Below are 17295 nucleotides of genomic sequence, written 5' to 3' on the forward strand. Positions count from 1 at the left end.
CTCTACGATAAACTACAACAGAAAAGAATATTAAAAAAAGATGTGTGTGTGTGTGTGTGTGTATATATATATATATAAAAAAGTGAAATCACTTTGCTGTACAGTGGAAAATAACAACACTGTAAATCAACTATACTTCACTAAAAAAAAGCTTTCTAGGGACTTCCCTGGTGGTCCAGTGGTTAAGACTGTGCTCCCAATGCAAGGGCTCCAGGTTCAAGCCCTGGTCAGGGAACTAGAACCTGCATGCTGCAACTGAAAAAAAAAAAAAAAAAATCCCACATACTATAGCTAAGACCAGCAGAGCCAAATAAATAAATAATTTTCTTTAAAAAAAAAAAAAGCTTTCCAAAGCAAACATAGCACCTTGTATCATCCAGAATGATAGTTACATGAGTATCTATCCACTTACTGCACAAGATTAATTCAGTGTGAGCAGAAATCAGTTAACAGTTTATTGACTGACTCAAGTTCTGGTAATAAATCCCCTTTCTGTGAGAACTGAAATTGTTCATAGCTAAGACAGCTATTTAGATTGCTAAAATCTTATGGTTTTATGTTTCCATAGTTTGTTCCTTAAAACAACCTTGGGCAGAGAGCAGACCAGTTTCAAAAATATATTCAGATTAAGACCTTATCATTGATTTCACCCTCTTAACTAGTCCTCTCTGCTGTATTTTCACTTTCTCCCTTTTTACTGGTACCTTCTCATTGTATTTAAATATGGTCAGTTCAGTTCAGTCATGTCAGGCTCTTTGCAACCCTACAGACTGCAGCATACCAGGCTTCCTTGTCCATCACCAACTCCCGGAGCTTGCTCAAACTCATGTCCCTTGAGTCGGTGATGCCATCCAACCATCTCATCCTCTGTCATCCCCTTTTCCTCCCACCTTCAATCTTTACCAGCATCAGGGTCTTTTCCGATGAGTCAGTTCTTCTCATCAGGTGGCCAAAGTATTGGAGTTTCAGCCTCAGCATCAGTCCTTCCAATGAATATTCAGGACTGATCTCCTTCAGGATGGATTGGTGTGAACTCCTTGCAGTCCAAGGGACTCTCAAGAGTCTTCTCCAACACCACAGTTCAAAAGCATCAGCTCTTCAAATATAGAGACTTGATCAAATATGGTCAAGTCTCTGAAATATAAAGAAAAAATGGGCACCTAATTCAGGGCTCCTTGGCTTTTTCCCTTCATAGCAATTCTCTCCCTAGACTGTCTCTTTCACTGGCTCCTCTTCCTCACTCCTACTCACTCCCAACCAATTGCTATTTGGTTTCCACCCATCCATTTTGTTGAAGCTGCTCTAGCCAAGGTCATAGATGAGTCCTGTGTTACTAAATCCACTGGAACTTCCGTGTCTTTATTTTATTTGACCTTTTGCCAGCAGTCATCACTGTTAACCAGTCCCTGTTTGAAGTACTCCCTTCTCTGCGCTTCTAATAACACCACAGTCTCCAGACTAGCCTCCTCCACTTCGCTACTCTATCTTAGCCTTCTCTGCAGGCCCTCATTCTCTGTTTATCCCTAAACTCTCGGTGTTCTGGTTTCTGTTCTGGGCCCTCTTCTCTCACACTGGTCTGGATGATACAATTCACTACAAGAGCCATTTCCACTGTAAGAGCTTCAGACTCAGCAACCTCAGATCACTCAGACCCAACCTTTCCACTCAAACTCAGAGGACAATTCTACCTATATGTCTTGGGGGCATCATTAATTCAACAGACCCCAAATTAAATTCATCACCTTCCCTCTCTCTCCATTTCCAAATAAGTTCTTTCTCCAGTGTACCCTATTTCAGCAAATAACTTCACCCCATCTGTCCCAGCCTGAAATCTGGACAGCTGGACTATCTTCTAGCCCTGTATCTAATGAGTACTGAATCCTACTGAACCTACCTTCTAAATATTTCTGGAATTCCTCCATCTGCTGGAATTATCCTTCTGACAAGTTTCTCACCTGTTTAAGACCCTTCATAGCTTTCCACTCATAGAAGGAAGTTTTAAGAATATTTTTAAAGACTCTTTCAGCATGTCTTGCCACTCTCTCCCTGCCAAGGTTACTGAGTATACCACAGTTTCTCACTCTATGTTGTTGTTGTTCAGTCATTAAGTCGCGTCTGACTCTTTGAAGACATACCAGGAGTGCTGTCCATGGACTGCAGCATAACAGGCCTGCCCGTCCCTCACTATCTCCCAAAGTTTGGCCAAGTTCCTGTCCATTGGGTCAGTGATGCCATCCAACCATCTCATCCTCTGCCACTCTCTTTTCCTTTTGCCTTCAATCTTTCCCAGCATCAGGGTCTTTTCCAATGAGTCACTGTTCACATCAGGTGGCCAGATCACATCAGCTGTTCATATCAGCTGAAACTAGAGTTTCAGTTCCAGCATCAGTCCTTCCAATGAATATTTGGGGTTGATTTCCTTTAGGATTTGATCTCCTTGCAGTGCAAGGGACTCTCAAAAGTCTTCTCCAGTACCACAATTCGAAAGCATCAATTCTTTAGCACTCAGCCATCTTTATGGTCCAACTCTCACATCTGCACATGACTACTGTCAGAGGAAAGACCATAGCTTTGAATATACAGACACTGGTCAGCAAAGGAATGCCTTTGCTTTTTAATACACTGCCTAGGTTCGTCATAGCTTTCCTTCCAAGAAGCAAGTGTCTTCTAGTTTCATGGCTGCAATCACCATCTGCAGTGATTCTGGAGCCTAAGAAGAGAAAACCTGTCACTGCTTCCACTTCTTCCCCTTCTATTTGCCATGAGGTGAGGGGACCGGATGCCATGATCTTAGTTTTTTGAGTGCTGAGCTGTAAGTCAGCTGTATCACTCTCCTCTGGCTCACTTTTGGGCCCTCACAAATCCTGCTCCCCTGCATGAACATTCTTTCTTCCTCCTCTGTCCTTTTCGTGCCTGCTTATCCTTTCGCTTTCAGCTCAAATACTACTTCCATACACACACAGACACAGACACAAACACACACACACATATATACACAGTGGACTCTTACTCAGCCAAAAAGGGAATAAAATAATGCCATCAGCAGCAACATCAGACTAAGTGAAATAAGCCAAAGACAAATGTCACATGATACCAGTTATATGGAGACTAAAAAAAAATTTTTTTAAATGATACAAATGAGCTTATTTACAAAACAGAAATAGACCCACAGACATAGAAACCAGACTTAAGGTTACCAAAGGAGAAAGGGGAGGGGAGGGATAAGTTAGGAGTTTAGGATTAAAAGATACACAGAACTATATAGAAAATAGATAACCAGCAAGGACCTATTGTATAGCACAGGGAACTATACTCAATATTTTAAAATAACGTTAAAGGAAAAGAATCTGAAAAAGAATATACATACATATATGTGTATTACTCAATCACTTTGCTGTACACTTGAAATTAACACAACATTGTAAATCAACTATATTTCAACGAAAAAAATAAAATAAAAAATTCCACTTCCTCAGGACAGCCTTCCCTAAAACCCCTAGACCAGATCTTTGCACTGACTTAATTCCCTATTAAAACCTTTATCACAAAACTCTTAATGGCTTGCAAGTAACCTGTATTCTTTAGACCAGGGGTCAATAAACTAAGGGCTGGTTGCTTGTTTTTGTAGAGAAAGTTTGACTGGAACACAGCCAGGGCCATGCCTTTACCTGTCATCTGTGGCTGCTTTCCTGCTACAATGGCCGTTCAGTAGTCAGCAGAGACCTTGCAGGCCACACAGGCTCTCACAGGTACTGCCTGGCTCTCCAAGGAAAAGCATGCTGACTGCTCTGTACCCCAGTGGTCCTCAGACAGCAGCAGCAGCATCACCTAAGAGCCTATTAGAAACGCACGATCTGGGTCTCACAGTAAGCATGTTGATCAGATTCCCGGCTGGCTGTCACGGACATTAAGGTGTGAGAGAGCACCGCCAGGCACCGTGAGTCCTCTGAAAATCGAGGACCGCGCACATTTGCTGACTCCAGTATCTTCCGGGTCTAAGACCACAGCTGACACTCCACAAGGACCTGGGGCTCGACTCCAAGCCTAATGATTCCTCTTCTAGGGCTTCTCCTCCTACAACATGCTTTTCAAGGATGTTTCGGCAATCAGATAAAAGAATGAACTACTCTCAGTCTTTAACATATCCTCTCTAAGTGAACACTTTAAATATCTATTCATGCGTGCGCTCAGTCGTGTCCGACTCTGTACAACCCCATGGGCTGTAGCCCACCAGGATCCTCTGTCCATGGAATTTTCCAGGCAAGAATACTGGAGTGGGTTGCCAGTTCCTTCCCCATTAAATGTCTATTAGTGGAGAGACAAACAAAAACATGCACTTGATTTTGGCAAATACACGGTTAAAAATATTTTTTTAAGACTTAAAAATATATTCACAGAAATGATGTTTCTTCACCTTAGAATTGATGTTTATTAATACCCACCATCTGAACACAATGCTGGTAACTGGTAGCATAAGCTCTTTCCCCCTCCTGTAGGCATAACGAGAAATACCTCCTTTCCAGACATTGTGACGTTAATAGTTTCGAGCTGAAGTGGCCTGAACTTCTGCAGTTTAAAGACATTTTGTAGAACATCTTTAACTTTACCAGACCATGGAAAATCTAGAAAGAGAAAAACAAGTTAGGTAGAACTATTTAGAATTATAAATGAGACACAAATGTGAGTGGCTGCTTCTATAATAGAGAAGAATCAGATGAACATATAAGACTTTTAATACTATTGATAATTTAATTTTTATAATAATAGTTTTGAGATCAGTTTAATTCACAAAGCTAAGAAAAACCAAATTTAATGATATATCATAAGACAAAGTATATCAGAATAAAATGACAACATTTGCCAGTGAGAAATAAACTACAGAGGAGAAAGGTAGTCAGGTATTTGATAAATAGTCTGAACGTCGGTCAGGGAATTCACAGTATCAGAAACCTCAAATACCATGAACCAAAGTTAACAATTATATGGACTTTTTGGTGTCGATATCTTGTTTAAAAAGTGGACAACACTGGACAACAAAGCCCAGAAAGCGCTGCAATTCTGTCAAGAGATACAGTATTCTAAATTAATGATAAACAAGATGTCTGGCAAGATCCTGAATTAAGGAAGATTTGTTCACTAGGGGAGAATGAATTAGACTTTGATGAGGAGTCTGAATTTTTTTCTTGTTTAATTTCTTCTCCTTACAACTGAGAAAACTGAGTTAAATAAATATCTTTCTCCAAGCACAGATTAATGCTGTTGGAAACATATTTGGTCTGAATAATAAAGGCTTTCATTTTAAAAGGATGTGGGTAAAGGATGGTCTGCCTACTAGTTCTCTTGCCACTTAAGGAATGGTCAGTTTCACTTCTAAACTACTGAAAAGCACTGACCCAGACACAGTGATTCAATTCCAGTTCAAAGAAACAAGAGGAAACAAAACTAGCAAAGAAAAAAAAAAAAGAGAGAGAGAGCAAACCTTCTTTATTCCAAGAGGCAGGTGAAGAATCACATTCACTGCTCTCCCCAGCATCGGAGTCCTCTAAACACAGCTTTATTCTCTTCGTTAGTACATTTTTTTTCTGAATGAGCTCCTGCTGCCTTTCCAGAAGTTCCTGGATTTGAATGTCTACTGCATGTAGCTCACTCGTTACAGAATCCAGTTCCTCACTCAGAGCTACAAGGGAAGAAAAAAGATACAATGGCCAGACAGAATTAATCACAATTTTAGGTTTCCTTATGATTGATTTTCTTGGTATTCCTCACTATCAACTGCATAAACTTAAGAGTAGTCTAGAAGAGTGGTTAAGTGCACGTTTTGGAGCCACCCAGACAGGAGGTATATCTTAGGTCTTCCTCTCACTGGCTGAGCGACCTCAAGCTAAGTACCTTATACTTAACTGAGCCTCAAAATCCCTACCTGTAAAGTGGGGATAATACCTAGCTTTCACAGTATTGCTATACAAAATTAAATGAGACAGAATTTTGAAAGTTCTTAACACAGTACCTGGTACAGAGTTAAGCATTTAATAAATAAAAATTATTAATTTTACCACGGTGCACTTCCTGGGTGGCTCAGCAGTAAAGAACCCACCTGCCAATTCAAGAGACGTGGGTTCAATCCCCAGGTTGGGCAGATCCCCTGGAAGAAGAAACAGCAAACCACTCTAGTATTCTTGCCTAGAAAAATCCCATGGATAGAGGAGCCTGGTGGGCTACAGTCCATGTGGTCACAAAAGAGTCAGACACAACTGAGCGACCAAACAGTAACAAAAATCATGTTGTAGGACAGTGGTCCAACAGTCTTCTAAATCACTTCAGTAAAATGACTAGACTTTAAAGCAAGAGGAAGTTGCCTAAAAGTAATCCCCTAACTACTTAGCTATCATTTTACAGAAACATTTGTATTTGGGTTCATACTGTGACATGGTAAGGAGCTGGTGATTATAAACAAGACGACATATCAGTAAAAAGAGAAATCAAGTGTGCTACTAAAATTGGCATTGCTAGGCCAGCATGATAATTTATAAAGAAGCCTTAACATATGATACTAAACAATCCAAATATTAAAGTCAAAATGAGAGTTTCTTTTACATCAGTGGAAGCTAGAAAATTTTACAGACATCCTTGCTGCTTTCTAAATCATCTGCCTGCTTTAATCAGTGTCCAGTTTTAATGTCTTCCCATGAGATAAAATCTTATGGTTAAGATTTAAAATAGGATGCTGTAGTGTTTTTGTATTGTACCAACTGCTTGTGTGATCCAGGCTTAGGGCTGGCCACCAGTGACATCTGTCTGGGATGTGGAAGGTGGAAATGAAACGGCAGCCAGGTTTAAAGTCGACAGAAGGTCAGGCGCTGCCGCAGCTCACCTTGGAGCCGATGTGCTGGCTCACCTTGGCCAACAGGGGGCAGAAGTCAGTTCCTCTTGTGCTCAGTCATGTCTGACTCTGTCACCCCATGGACTGCAGCCTGCCAGGCTCCTCTCCATTCTCCAGGCAAGAATACTGGAGTAGGTTGTCATTCCCTTCTCCAGGGGATCTCCCCCAACCCAGGAATTGAAGCTGGGTCTCCTGCACTGCAGGCAGACTCTTTACAGTCTGAGCCACCGGGGAAGCCCAAGGATACACAATAGTGAATGAAGCCTAATTTACTGGTGTGGATTCAATAAGAAATTCTGGATTTAGTACACTAAATATAGTGGCCAGGAGTGGCTCTAATTCTTTACTTAGCTGACCCCAAAGATGAATATCAGAAAGTTGGGATGGAATGACACAGGGGAAGATGCCAATGAAATGGAAAGATTAGAACTTTCTGGGTATACGCTAAAGGAGAGGAACTCGAGGCTTAGGGAGATGGGAGTGCTACAGTGGTTGATCATCCACTCTCCTGCAATCCCCCAGGAGGATCCAGGAGACCCTCCTTTTTCCAAGCCTGTAACAAATGCATTCATGAGGGGAATGAATCCCTGAAGAGGTCTGGGTTGGCTGTTCTCTGTAAGGCAGGAATGACCATGGGAAGTACTGCCTTTCAACTAGACTACCTGAATCAATGAGAATGATGATTTCTAAGACACAGGGGCTAACTGTCAGCAATTCAATTCATGACCAAAGGAAAGGCAGATGTGGTTGCCAAAATGGGCAACAGAAAGTGAAAGTGTTAGTCGCTCAGTCGTTTCCAATTCTTTGTGACCCCATGGAGCCTGCCAGGCTCCTCTGTCCATGGGATTTCCCAGGCAAGAATATTGGAGTGGGTTGCCATTTACTTCTCCAAAGAATCTTCCCAACCAGGTCTCCTGTACTGCAGGCAGATTCTTTACCATCTGAACCACCAGAGAAACCCAAGGAGCAATCAGCAGAAGGAACAATTAGAACAGTCTGACTCAAAGACATCTTTGGCACTGGCTAGGTGATCATGAAGTCTGAAATAGAAATAGATTATGTGATCTGGACAGGCAGAGTACAAAGGCCTGATTCTGGTGAACACATATCTGATTTGAATTACCACAACAGAATCATAGTCCTTCAACCAGTTCCCAGAAATGAGTCAATTTATAGATCCAAAGCTCCCTGTGTAAAGTAGAAGTTGGGGCCCTTTAAAAAAGGACCCTCATACACAGCTAAAACTTCATGCAGTAAATCTTTCCACTATCCTTCTCCAGAGAAACTTATCAAGGTAATTGTGTACTGGGAAAAGGAAAATAACTTCTCAGAAGTTCCTGGACAGCAACTGTAATCTGGTAATTCCTGGAGAACTATAATGACATGGTGACCCACCAGTTAAGAGTATGGACTGAACTTGGGCAAAACAGATGATCAATGCCATCCTGCTCTGGCGCACCACACGAGGGGCTAGGAGGTCTACTCTGTGGTTACCTCCCCAGCTCCAGCAGGTGTAATTAGAACAGATACCCCCAGGTGGCGCTAGTGGTAAAGAACGCGCCTGCCAGTGCAGGAGACACAGGAGACTTGTGGAACCTGTGGAATCCATCCCTGGGTGGTGAAGATCCCTTGGAGGAGGGCATGGCAACCCAATTCAGTATTCCTGCCTGGAGAATCCCAGGGACTGGTAAGCCTGGCATAGGGTCCATGGGGTCACAGAGTCAGAGATGACTGAGGCAACTTAGCACGCGTGCATTCAGCAACTGGCTGGTTTCCTGACCTAAGAGCAAGGACTAATGGTAGGAAAGACCAAGTGGAAGGCAGTATAAAGAGTGCTTACGACCAAAACAGTGAATAGTGCTGTTCCTCACACAGCCAGGACTCATGGGCCTGGGAAACAGGGCCGGAAACATGGCTCCTATTATCCCCCTAGTGATCCACTAGTGAAATGCTTGCTTCCCATCCCTGAAACTTTGGACTCTGCTAGTCTAGAGATTGGTCAGTTAGAACTGCTTCTACCAGGGGGAAAAGCAATGCTTCTATTTAATTGGAAGTTGATTACCACTTGGCCAGTTTGGATTCCTCATGGCCAGGAAACCAAAAGGCAAAGAAAGGGTTTACTGGATTGGCTGGGGTGAATGATCCTGACTATTAAAGGAAACTGGACTGCTATGACACTGCAGAGGTGAGGAGCAGTGTGTCTGGAATGTGGGGGATCCTCCAGGGCAGTGGTCCCCAACCTTTTTGGCACAAGGGACCGGTTCCATAGAAGACAGTTTTTCCAAGGACCAGGGTGGGGTGGGGAAGGGTATGGTTTCAGGATGATTCAAGTGTATCACATTTATTGTGCACATTATTTCTGTTATTATTACATCAGCTCCACCTGAGATCATCAGGTATTAGATCCCAGAGGTTGGGGATCCCTGCTCTAGGGTTATCTTTTGGTATTCCCACATCCCCTGCTTAGAGTTAATGGAGAACCACAAAAACCCATCACAAGCAAACTGCTAAGGCGGATGCCACCAGGCAAGGCCCACGACCAGGTGAGCTGTTTGCTGAGGACAAGGGGATACGGAAAGCTGAAAGGCAGTCAGAAAGTAACAGCTATAACCACATGATCAGGTGAGACCCAAGAACTGGGAGAGGTATTAAGCATTTCTCCTTTATTTTGACATTCCTGTGGAAGCCAAGTTTGGATTTCTCTTGTTGGTGGTTAGTTAGTTGATGAATGGAAGGACAGACTGACCTTCTGGCTCCCATTCCCCTAAATTTTAAAACAAAAGGTGTTAACAGTCACTAACTTTGTATCTCAGGATTTAAGTTAGAAGATTATCACCGAGGATGTGATTGAGCAAGAAGAGGAATGAGCATCACCCAAAGATGAATAAACAGAATTCCTGTCCTCTTCAGGGAAGAGGATCAGCATACATTTGTTTGGACAAGAGAGAGCTGTGTCAACTTGGGGAGCCAGAGCTTTAGAAGGCGGAAGTGAAGCAGTAGCTATATTTTCCATATTTAAGAAGGGCAGTACAAGGTCAGGCCTGGTGACCTCTCCGGCATGGGGAAGCAGCTGGGCCAACAATTCTAGCTGCTGCTAGATATCCTTGGGGAAACAGAGGTGCCTGCAGTTCCTCTGGATCCTGTTGGTTCTCCTCCTTGGGCTCCTCTGAACACTCAGCCAGATCGTGTGTGACTCAGGGAAGGATGCCAGCACTTTGAGTGCTGCCTCACCTAGACTGGAGGCTCTGAGGCAACCAGAGACTGGTCCAGGTTCTGATGAGATTCATCTTCACAAGGGAGCATTCTGTTTGGGGAATCCCCATGGCAGAAGCATCTTCTCTTCCTATCTACTGGCACCACCGACGCCAGGCCCGCCAAAAGACACAAAGAAAGAGCCCAAACACTTCCCAAATTCCCACCAAGAATTCCTACAGTCAATCCCTTATCACTCACAGTGCCTCTGCTTCTTTCATTGAATCCCACCTAACAGAGATAATAATGTCAACCTGTGTTACAAAGTTAATATGACTGTACCCTGGACAAAGTCCTGATTGACTCAGAACATAACAGAGTAGAGCCAGTTGTAACAAATCTAGGTCTTTTAATGTTTTTGTTCAAAACTATAACCATCTCTAACGCCAGCTTGGACAACATGTGACCTGTATGATGAGAGATGAGATTGAAAAGGGAAGGATTTCAATCATTCATCATGAAGAGGGCTTATTACTATATCTCAAGAGCACATGGCACTGAGCAGGGATTCTGCCCCTAAGCTTACAGCTGAGACAAGGGAGGTACCATTCTTCAGAAGCAGGACAGTTTCTAGTGATCTCACATACTGAAGGCCACAGTGAAAGGAAAGTGATTTACCACCAGGGAACCACCAATCCAACTCAACAAACTATCTGAAGGCAATTTCAGAGGCATTTCAAATACAGGTTGACAAGTGGGTAGAAGAACAGAAGAGGTGGGTTAGTTGAAAGGGGTAAAATATTGTAAAAGCAATGATTTAAAGTAATCATCTCTTCTTAAATAAAATTGATCTGTGGCATCATTCGGTTATTTTAAAATCATATCCCAGGGACTTCTCTGGTCGTCCACAACAGGTTGAGAGTCTGCCGGTCAATGCAGGGCACACAGGTTTGATCCCTGGTCTGGGAAAATTCCACACACCTCAGGGTAACTAAGCCCATGCGCCACAACTACTGAGCCTGCGCTCCAGGGCCTGGGAGCCGCAACAAGAGAAGCCAGCACAATGAGAAGACCGCACACCACAATGAAGAGTCACCCCTGCCGGCCACAACTGGAGAAAGCCCTTGTGCAGCCCTTGTGAAGACCCAGTGCAGCCATAAATAAATACATAACTTTTAAAAAATCACATCCTACTGTGAAAGGGTAAAGTCTTACTAAATAGAATAACTCACTGATGTGATCCAAAAATAACTATTTCAACTGAGGTAAGGTTTGGTTCGGTTCAGTTCAGTTCAGTCGCGTCTGACTCTTTGCGACCCCATGAGCTGCAGCACACCAGGCCTCCCTGTCCATCACCAACTCCCAGAGTTTACACAAACTCATGTCCATTGAATCGGTGATGCCATCCAACCATCTCATCCTCTGTCGTCCCCTTCTCCTCCTGCCCTTAAGTCCTCCCGGCATCAGGGTCTTTTCAAATGAGTCAGTTCTTCGCATCAGGTGGCCAAATTATTGGAGTTTCAGCTTCAACATCAGTCCTTCCAATGAACACCCAGGATTGATCTCCTTTACAATGGACTGGTTGGATCTCCTTGCAGTCCAAGGGACTCTCAAGAGTCTTCTCCAACACCACAGTTCAAAAGCATCAATTCTTCAGTGCTCAGCTTTCTTTATAGTCCAACTCTCACGTCCATACATGACTACTGGAAAAACCATAGCCTTGACTAAATGGATCTTTGTTGGCAAAGTAATGTCTCTGCTTTTTAATATGCTGTCTAGGTTGGTCATAACTTTCCTTCCAAGGAGTAAGTGTCTTTTAATTTCATGGCTGCAGTCACCATCTACAGTAAGGTTCGGTAACATCTACGAAACCCACACTTTTGTCTCTTAGTGAAGAATACCTGGGTTAGCATTTAATATAACTTAAATTGCTACCATTTATTATTAACCCTTAGGCTATTAGTATGAATCATTAAGCTGTGAGAGATGAAGACAAAATCTATGTCACTATTTTCTTCACATTTATATTTAAATAAATTGTGAAGTTTTGGGGTGTGGAGAGGAGGATTCCATACTTAAGAAAACCATTCATATAAAGTTAGTTAAGAAACTAATCTTGTTTCTCCACTGTCAGTGCTAAGGTCATATTTACTATATCCTACAAAGAACAGGAAAATAACCATAGAGTAAGTTCCTCCCTCCTACCATTCACCTCTTAACTGAATAAACAGCAAAACTTCACTAATAAGCACAAAAGGATCTGGTCAAGTTTATAAAAACAAACAATGCAAGGAAACACATAAAAGTACCAAGAGTAGCTGCCTGGAAAAGGTAAAACAGACATCTTTCTTTTATATTTTAAAAATATTTCAAATGATACCACTTAGGAACTTATCTTAAGGACGCAAAGAAGTACACAAACCTTTTGATTCAAAGATGTTCAATGCAACTTTTTTTACATTTTAAAAATGGAGACAGCCTAAAAGTTCAAAACCAACACTCAAAGTGTTAATTCTTTAATGCCACTATAAAACAACAAAATACAAAGCAGTATTAAAAACAGAATATTGACAACATAAAATTTATATTACATCTATATTCTTTATCTACATTGTTTTTAAGAATCACATTACCAAACATTATGTAAAAAATGTGAAAAATTTTGTTGAAAATAATACATCTAAATGGTACAGTATTAATTTGAGTAGTAACATTATTAGTGATTTATACTTTCTACTTTATAATTTTCTTAGGTTCCTAGAATGCTATCAAAAAACATATCATTCCTTGGAACTTTTATGTATTGCATGGTGGGAATGTAAAATTGTGTAGCCACTATGGAAAACAGTATGGCAGTTCCTCAAAAAATTAAACACAGAAATTCCATGTTATCCAGCGATTTCGCTTGTAGGTATGGTGATGGTTGAGTCACCAAGTCGTGTCCGACTCTTGCAACCCCATGGACTGTAGCCTGCCAGGCTCCTCTGTCCATGGGATTCTCTTGGCAAGAATACTGGAGTGGGTTGCTATTTCATTCTGCAGGGGATCTTCCTGACTTAGGAATAGAACCTGGGTTTCCTACATAGCAGGAGAATTCTTTACCGACTGAGCTATGAGGGAAGCCCACTTGTAGGTATATACACCCAAAAACTGGAAGCAGAGGCTCAAACAGATGTTTGTACACCGATGTTCACAGCAGCATTATTCACAGAAGCTGAAAAGGGAAATAATTCAAATGTCTCCTGACAAACAAGTGGATAAACAGAAGGTGGTATATCCATAGAGTGGAATATTACTCAGCCTTACAAAGTTACATGTTACCCAACAGATGAACCTCAAAGACAACACAAAAGGACAAATATTGTATGATTCCACTTCTATGAGGTACCTAGAAGTCCAGACAGAAAGTCCCAGACAGAAAGTCCCAGACAGAAAGCAGAATGTTACCAGGGGCTGCAGGGAAGCGGGTAGAGTGGAAGTTATTGTTCACTGGGTACACAGTTGCATTGACCATCTTTGAACCAAGAGCTTTATGTACTTCTTCCACTATTTCCTTAAGGTAAGTTCTTAAGTGGTGTTATTTAAAATACTTTTAAAGTATAAAAGAAAGACATCCATTTTACCTTTTCCAGGCACCTACTCTTGGCATTCAGTGGGGAGTGATGAAAAGTTTTGGAGACGGGTACTGGCCATGGTTGCACACAATGCAGACACACATAATGCCATGCATGCAATGCTCTTGATTGTCTGCTTAAAAGTAGCTAAAATGGTAAGTTTAAATATACTTTACAACAATAAAAAGAAATCTGGAAAAATATCAGAATTATTAAGACAAATATTTTCTAAATTTATTTTTATTTATTCCTACTAAAACTTTTTTTTAAAAGCAGTTTAAGACTCACAGTAAAACTGAGGGGAAGGGACAGAGAAAAACACGCAGTTAGAAAAAGAACGGAATGAACCACAACATGGAATAATCTCCACTAACCTGAAATGGATGCCATTCTAAAGTTGAACCGGAGAGTCAAATTTCTCTCTAAAAGTGAAAGAAAAATCAGAGCAACGTTTTCTTAAAAACAGTACTGTTGATAATGCTCAATGATAATCTGTCATTACTGAGCACAAAAAATGTTAGAAAGTAGATTATATACTGCAGTGACTTTTCAACAATACTACATGGTTCTTCCCACTCTACTTTTTATGGGAAATTCTCTAGATTTCAGAGAAGTAACCAAAGTCACACAAATATAACAAGTATGACACCAAAAACATTTAACAAACACCCAACAAATACTTAGTGAAGTTGCAAAAAAAGAGCAAAGCTTAGAGGTTAAACAGCTTTCAGTCAGTTCACTTCAGTTCAGTTGCTCGGTCGTGTCTGACTCTTTGCGACCCCATGAATCACAGCACACCAGGCCTCCCTGTCCATCACCAACTCCCGGAGTTTACTCAAATCCATGTCCATCGAGTCGGTGATGCCATCCAACCATCTCATCCTCTGTCATCCCCTTCTCCTCCTGCCCCCAATCCGTCCCAGCATCAGGGTCTTTTCCAATGAGTCAACTCTTTACCACTACGTTATTGTGTGATTTTAGCAAACTTAAAACAATCTGTTCCTCTCAGCCACTTTCCCTATCTGTAAAATTGGGATGGTGGAACCTATTTTACAAATAGCAAGTTGGATAGATTCAAATATCCCAGATGAAGCAAAACCCATTAACGAACTACTCAAATTAATCATTTAACATTTTACTGAATGAATGCTCTGAAGGGTTACAATTTAGGCTCAATTTTAAAAGAGGAATTGGTATTCCACAGAGGGATGAGATTTCAGATGGAGAGAACACAGAGTTCAGAAGTGGGGAAAAATCTGGTTTGTATTAAGAAATATTTCTGAATGGTTAACACTTAAGAGTACACACAAGCAAGTGAAAGGAGGTGAGTCTGGAGGAACTTTATTTAGCTTATCCATAACCTCCAAGAACACCTTTTCCAACTCCGATATGGACAATCAACGTTTTCTGAAACTAGGTCAATGTCTCCAAAGGTAGCTTCAGCATCACCCTACCCTTATTCAAATTGCTCACCCTATGCCCTGCCTCATGTAGAATTCTGAAGCCACCACTAGGCTAGAAAAATAGGTAAGATCTTCTGTGACTTGCTAAGAAGCTTGAAAGAGTCACAACACTAAAAGCTATTTAAGTAGAGAAGTAAACCAAGGACTTCTAAATCTTTATCTATATGAACACGCCTTGACCATTTCATGGAAATATAATTCTCCTTCTCTGGACTGTAAGATTCTCCAGCAGGGTAGAGACTGAGTCTCTTCACCTCTGTATCCATGTAGCCCAGTAAAACGCCTTGCAGATAGTGAAGGCTCAGGGCGGCCTAGTGCCAATACAAGAGAGGTAAGAGATACAGATTCAACCCCTGGGCCAGGAAGACCCCCAGGAGGAAGGCATGGCAACCCACTCCAGTATTCTTGCCTGGAGAATCCCCATGGACAGAGGAGCCTGACGGGCTATGGTCCATAGGGGTCACAAAGAGTTGGGACACAACTAACGGGACTTAGCATCCAGGCACACAGGTTTGCTGAGATTGAAAGCAGAGGCTTTCTCCACTCTTATGAAAGAATGTAATCTACAAACCTGCAACCATTTCCCCCCACTATTTTAAACAACTCCTTTGATCATATCATTTTTTAAATAACTTCTTATAAACTCCTTCCCCAAATGATGTGATTTAATAGCAAAAGCTAGCTGAATATACGTTCAAAAATTAATGAGCTATGTATAGCAAGTCTGTCAGAAGTATACCTAGACTTTGTTTAAAATCCAAAACAAAGGGAGATCAGCCTTGAAAACTCCCTTTGCAGACAAAACCAACATAGGCATACAAACAAAGCTTAATTTAGCTTATTTTGAAAGACTAACTTGACCTGGGGCTCTTTGCGTTTCTGCCTCTGGAAATCAGAAGCACAACTCCCACTGTTACCCAAGACTGCTATGAGGTAACCACTAACCAATTCTGTATCTTTTAAGAAAATGTTAATATAACCAATCAGTGTAAAGAATAAACAATCAATGCCCTCTTACTAAACAAGCTGTTTTATATTAACTATATAGCCTTGAGCCTAATTCCATGTTTTGATTTGAGTGCTCTAGGTTGGCAAACTGTCTTTTTGGCATATACACAATGAACTTTTACTAATTACCACTTCCATGATTCAGTGGTTTTACTTCTGCTATATCTGAACTTTTGGTAGCATCCTCAGGAAATACTTTACAAGGTCTCATGTCAGTCATGCATGCTTGACATCAAATGTTGCTGTTGTTCAGTGGCCCAGTCATATCTGACTTTTTGCGATCCTACGGACTGCAGCACGCCAGGCCTACTTGTCCCTCACCATCTCCCAGAGTTTGACCAAGTTCATTAGTGATGCCGTCCAGTCATCTCATCCTCTGAAGCCCTCTTCTACTGCCTTCAATCTTTCCCGGCATCGGGGACTTGACACCAAGTACCAGAGTCTAAATCTCTCTCTCTCTCTCTCTATCTCTCAATCACATACACACATACACACACACACACACCCTCTCGGCCACCTGGGTTTAGGTGCAACAGCAATTTAATAAAACCCTCCGTCACGCTTAGGCGTCCCCTCTGGCTTTTCCTAATAAACAGTGGTTGCAAATAAAAGGCTATGGTGACCGAGTCTCCTGCCTGGAAAAAGCTGGTGATAAAGAGACCGACCGCAGTAGAACGTGCCCCTAAAGGCCCGAGTTCCATTAGAGCTGGGCGATGATGGTGAGTTCCATTAGAGGTGCGAGGACCCCTGTATCTCCGTCACCAACGTATTGGTGGAAGGAAGTGAGCCGGCCTTCCCCATCTACCAGGGAAAGGAATGTTAGCTCTTTCAAAGAGGTTAACAAGGGTTATCCCAGAACTTCTTCTCGGTGAAGTTAAGGAAGACATTCCTCCTCCTCGATCTCCGACCCCAAGACCCCCCTGACTCAGGTCTACTACTTACCCCTTTCAGCCGCACTCCAATAAAAACTTCCCGCCACCAGGCTTTCCTTTCTCTCCAGCCGGGGGCATTCACCCTTCCGGGTCGGTCCTTTCAACCAATTGCAGGTACTACCCTTTTCTTATTGGTCAAGGGGTGTGGCCACCATTTGCGTCACTGAACAAGACCAGAGATTACTGGTTGATGTTGGAAGCAGGTG

The 17295-nt window shown here is 42.0% G+C and overlaps 1 protein-coding gene across 1 annotated transcript in view; it reads right to left on the bottom strand.

Moving 5' to 3' along the window:
* Nucleotides 1–17199, bottom strand: part of RECQL (RecQ like helicase) — a 34484-nt gene extending 17285 nt beyond the window's left edge. The window contains exons 1-4 of the mRNA XM_043880866.1: nucleotides 17100–17199; nucleotides 14061–14108; nucleotides 5480–5677; nucleotides 4443–4622 (exon numbers count right to left, since the gene is read on the bottom strand). Of these exons, the coding sequence (XP_043736801.1) occupies nucleotides 4443–4622; nucleotides 5480–5677; nucleotides 14061–14076 (394 nt within the window). The 5' untranslated portion in view covers nucleotides 14077–14108; nucleotides 17100–17199. The remainder of the gene's footprint in view (nucleotides 1–4442; nucleotides 4623–5479; nucleotides 5678–14060; nucleotides 14109–17099) is intronic.
* Nucleotides 17200–17295: the final 96 nt, after the last annotated feature.

Source organism: Cervus elaphus, chromosome 22 (genome assembly GCF_910594005.1).
Source record: "Cervus elaphus chromosome 22, mCerEla1.1, whole genome shotgun sequence".
NCBI classification, from domain to species: domain Eukaryota; kingdom Metazoa; phylum Chordata; class Mammalia; order Artiodactyla; family Cervidae; genus Cervus; species Cervus elaphus.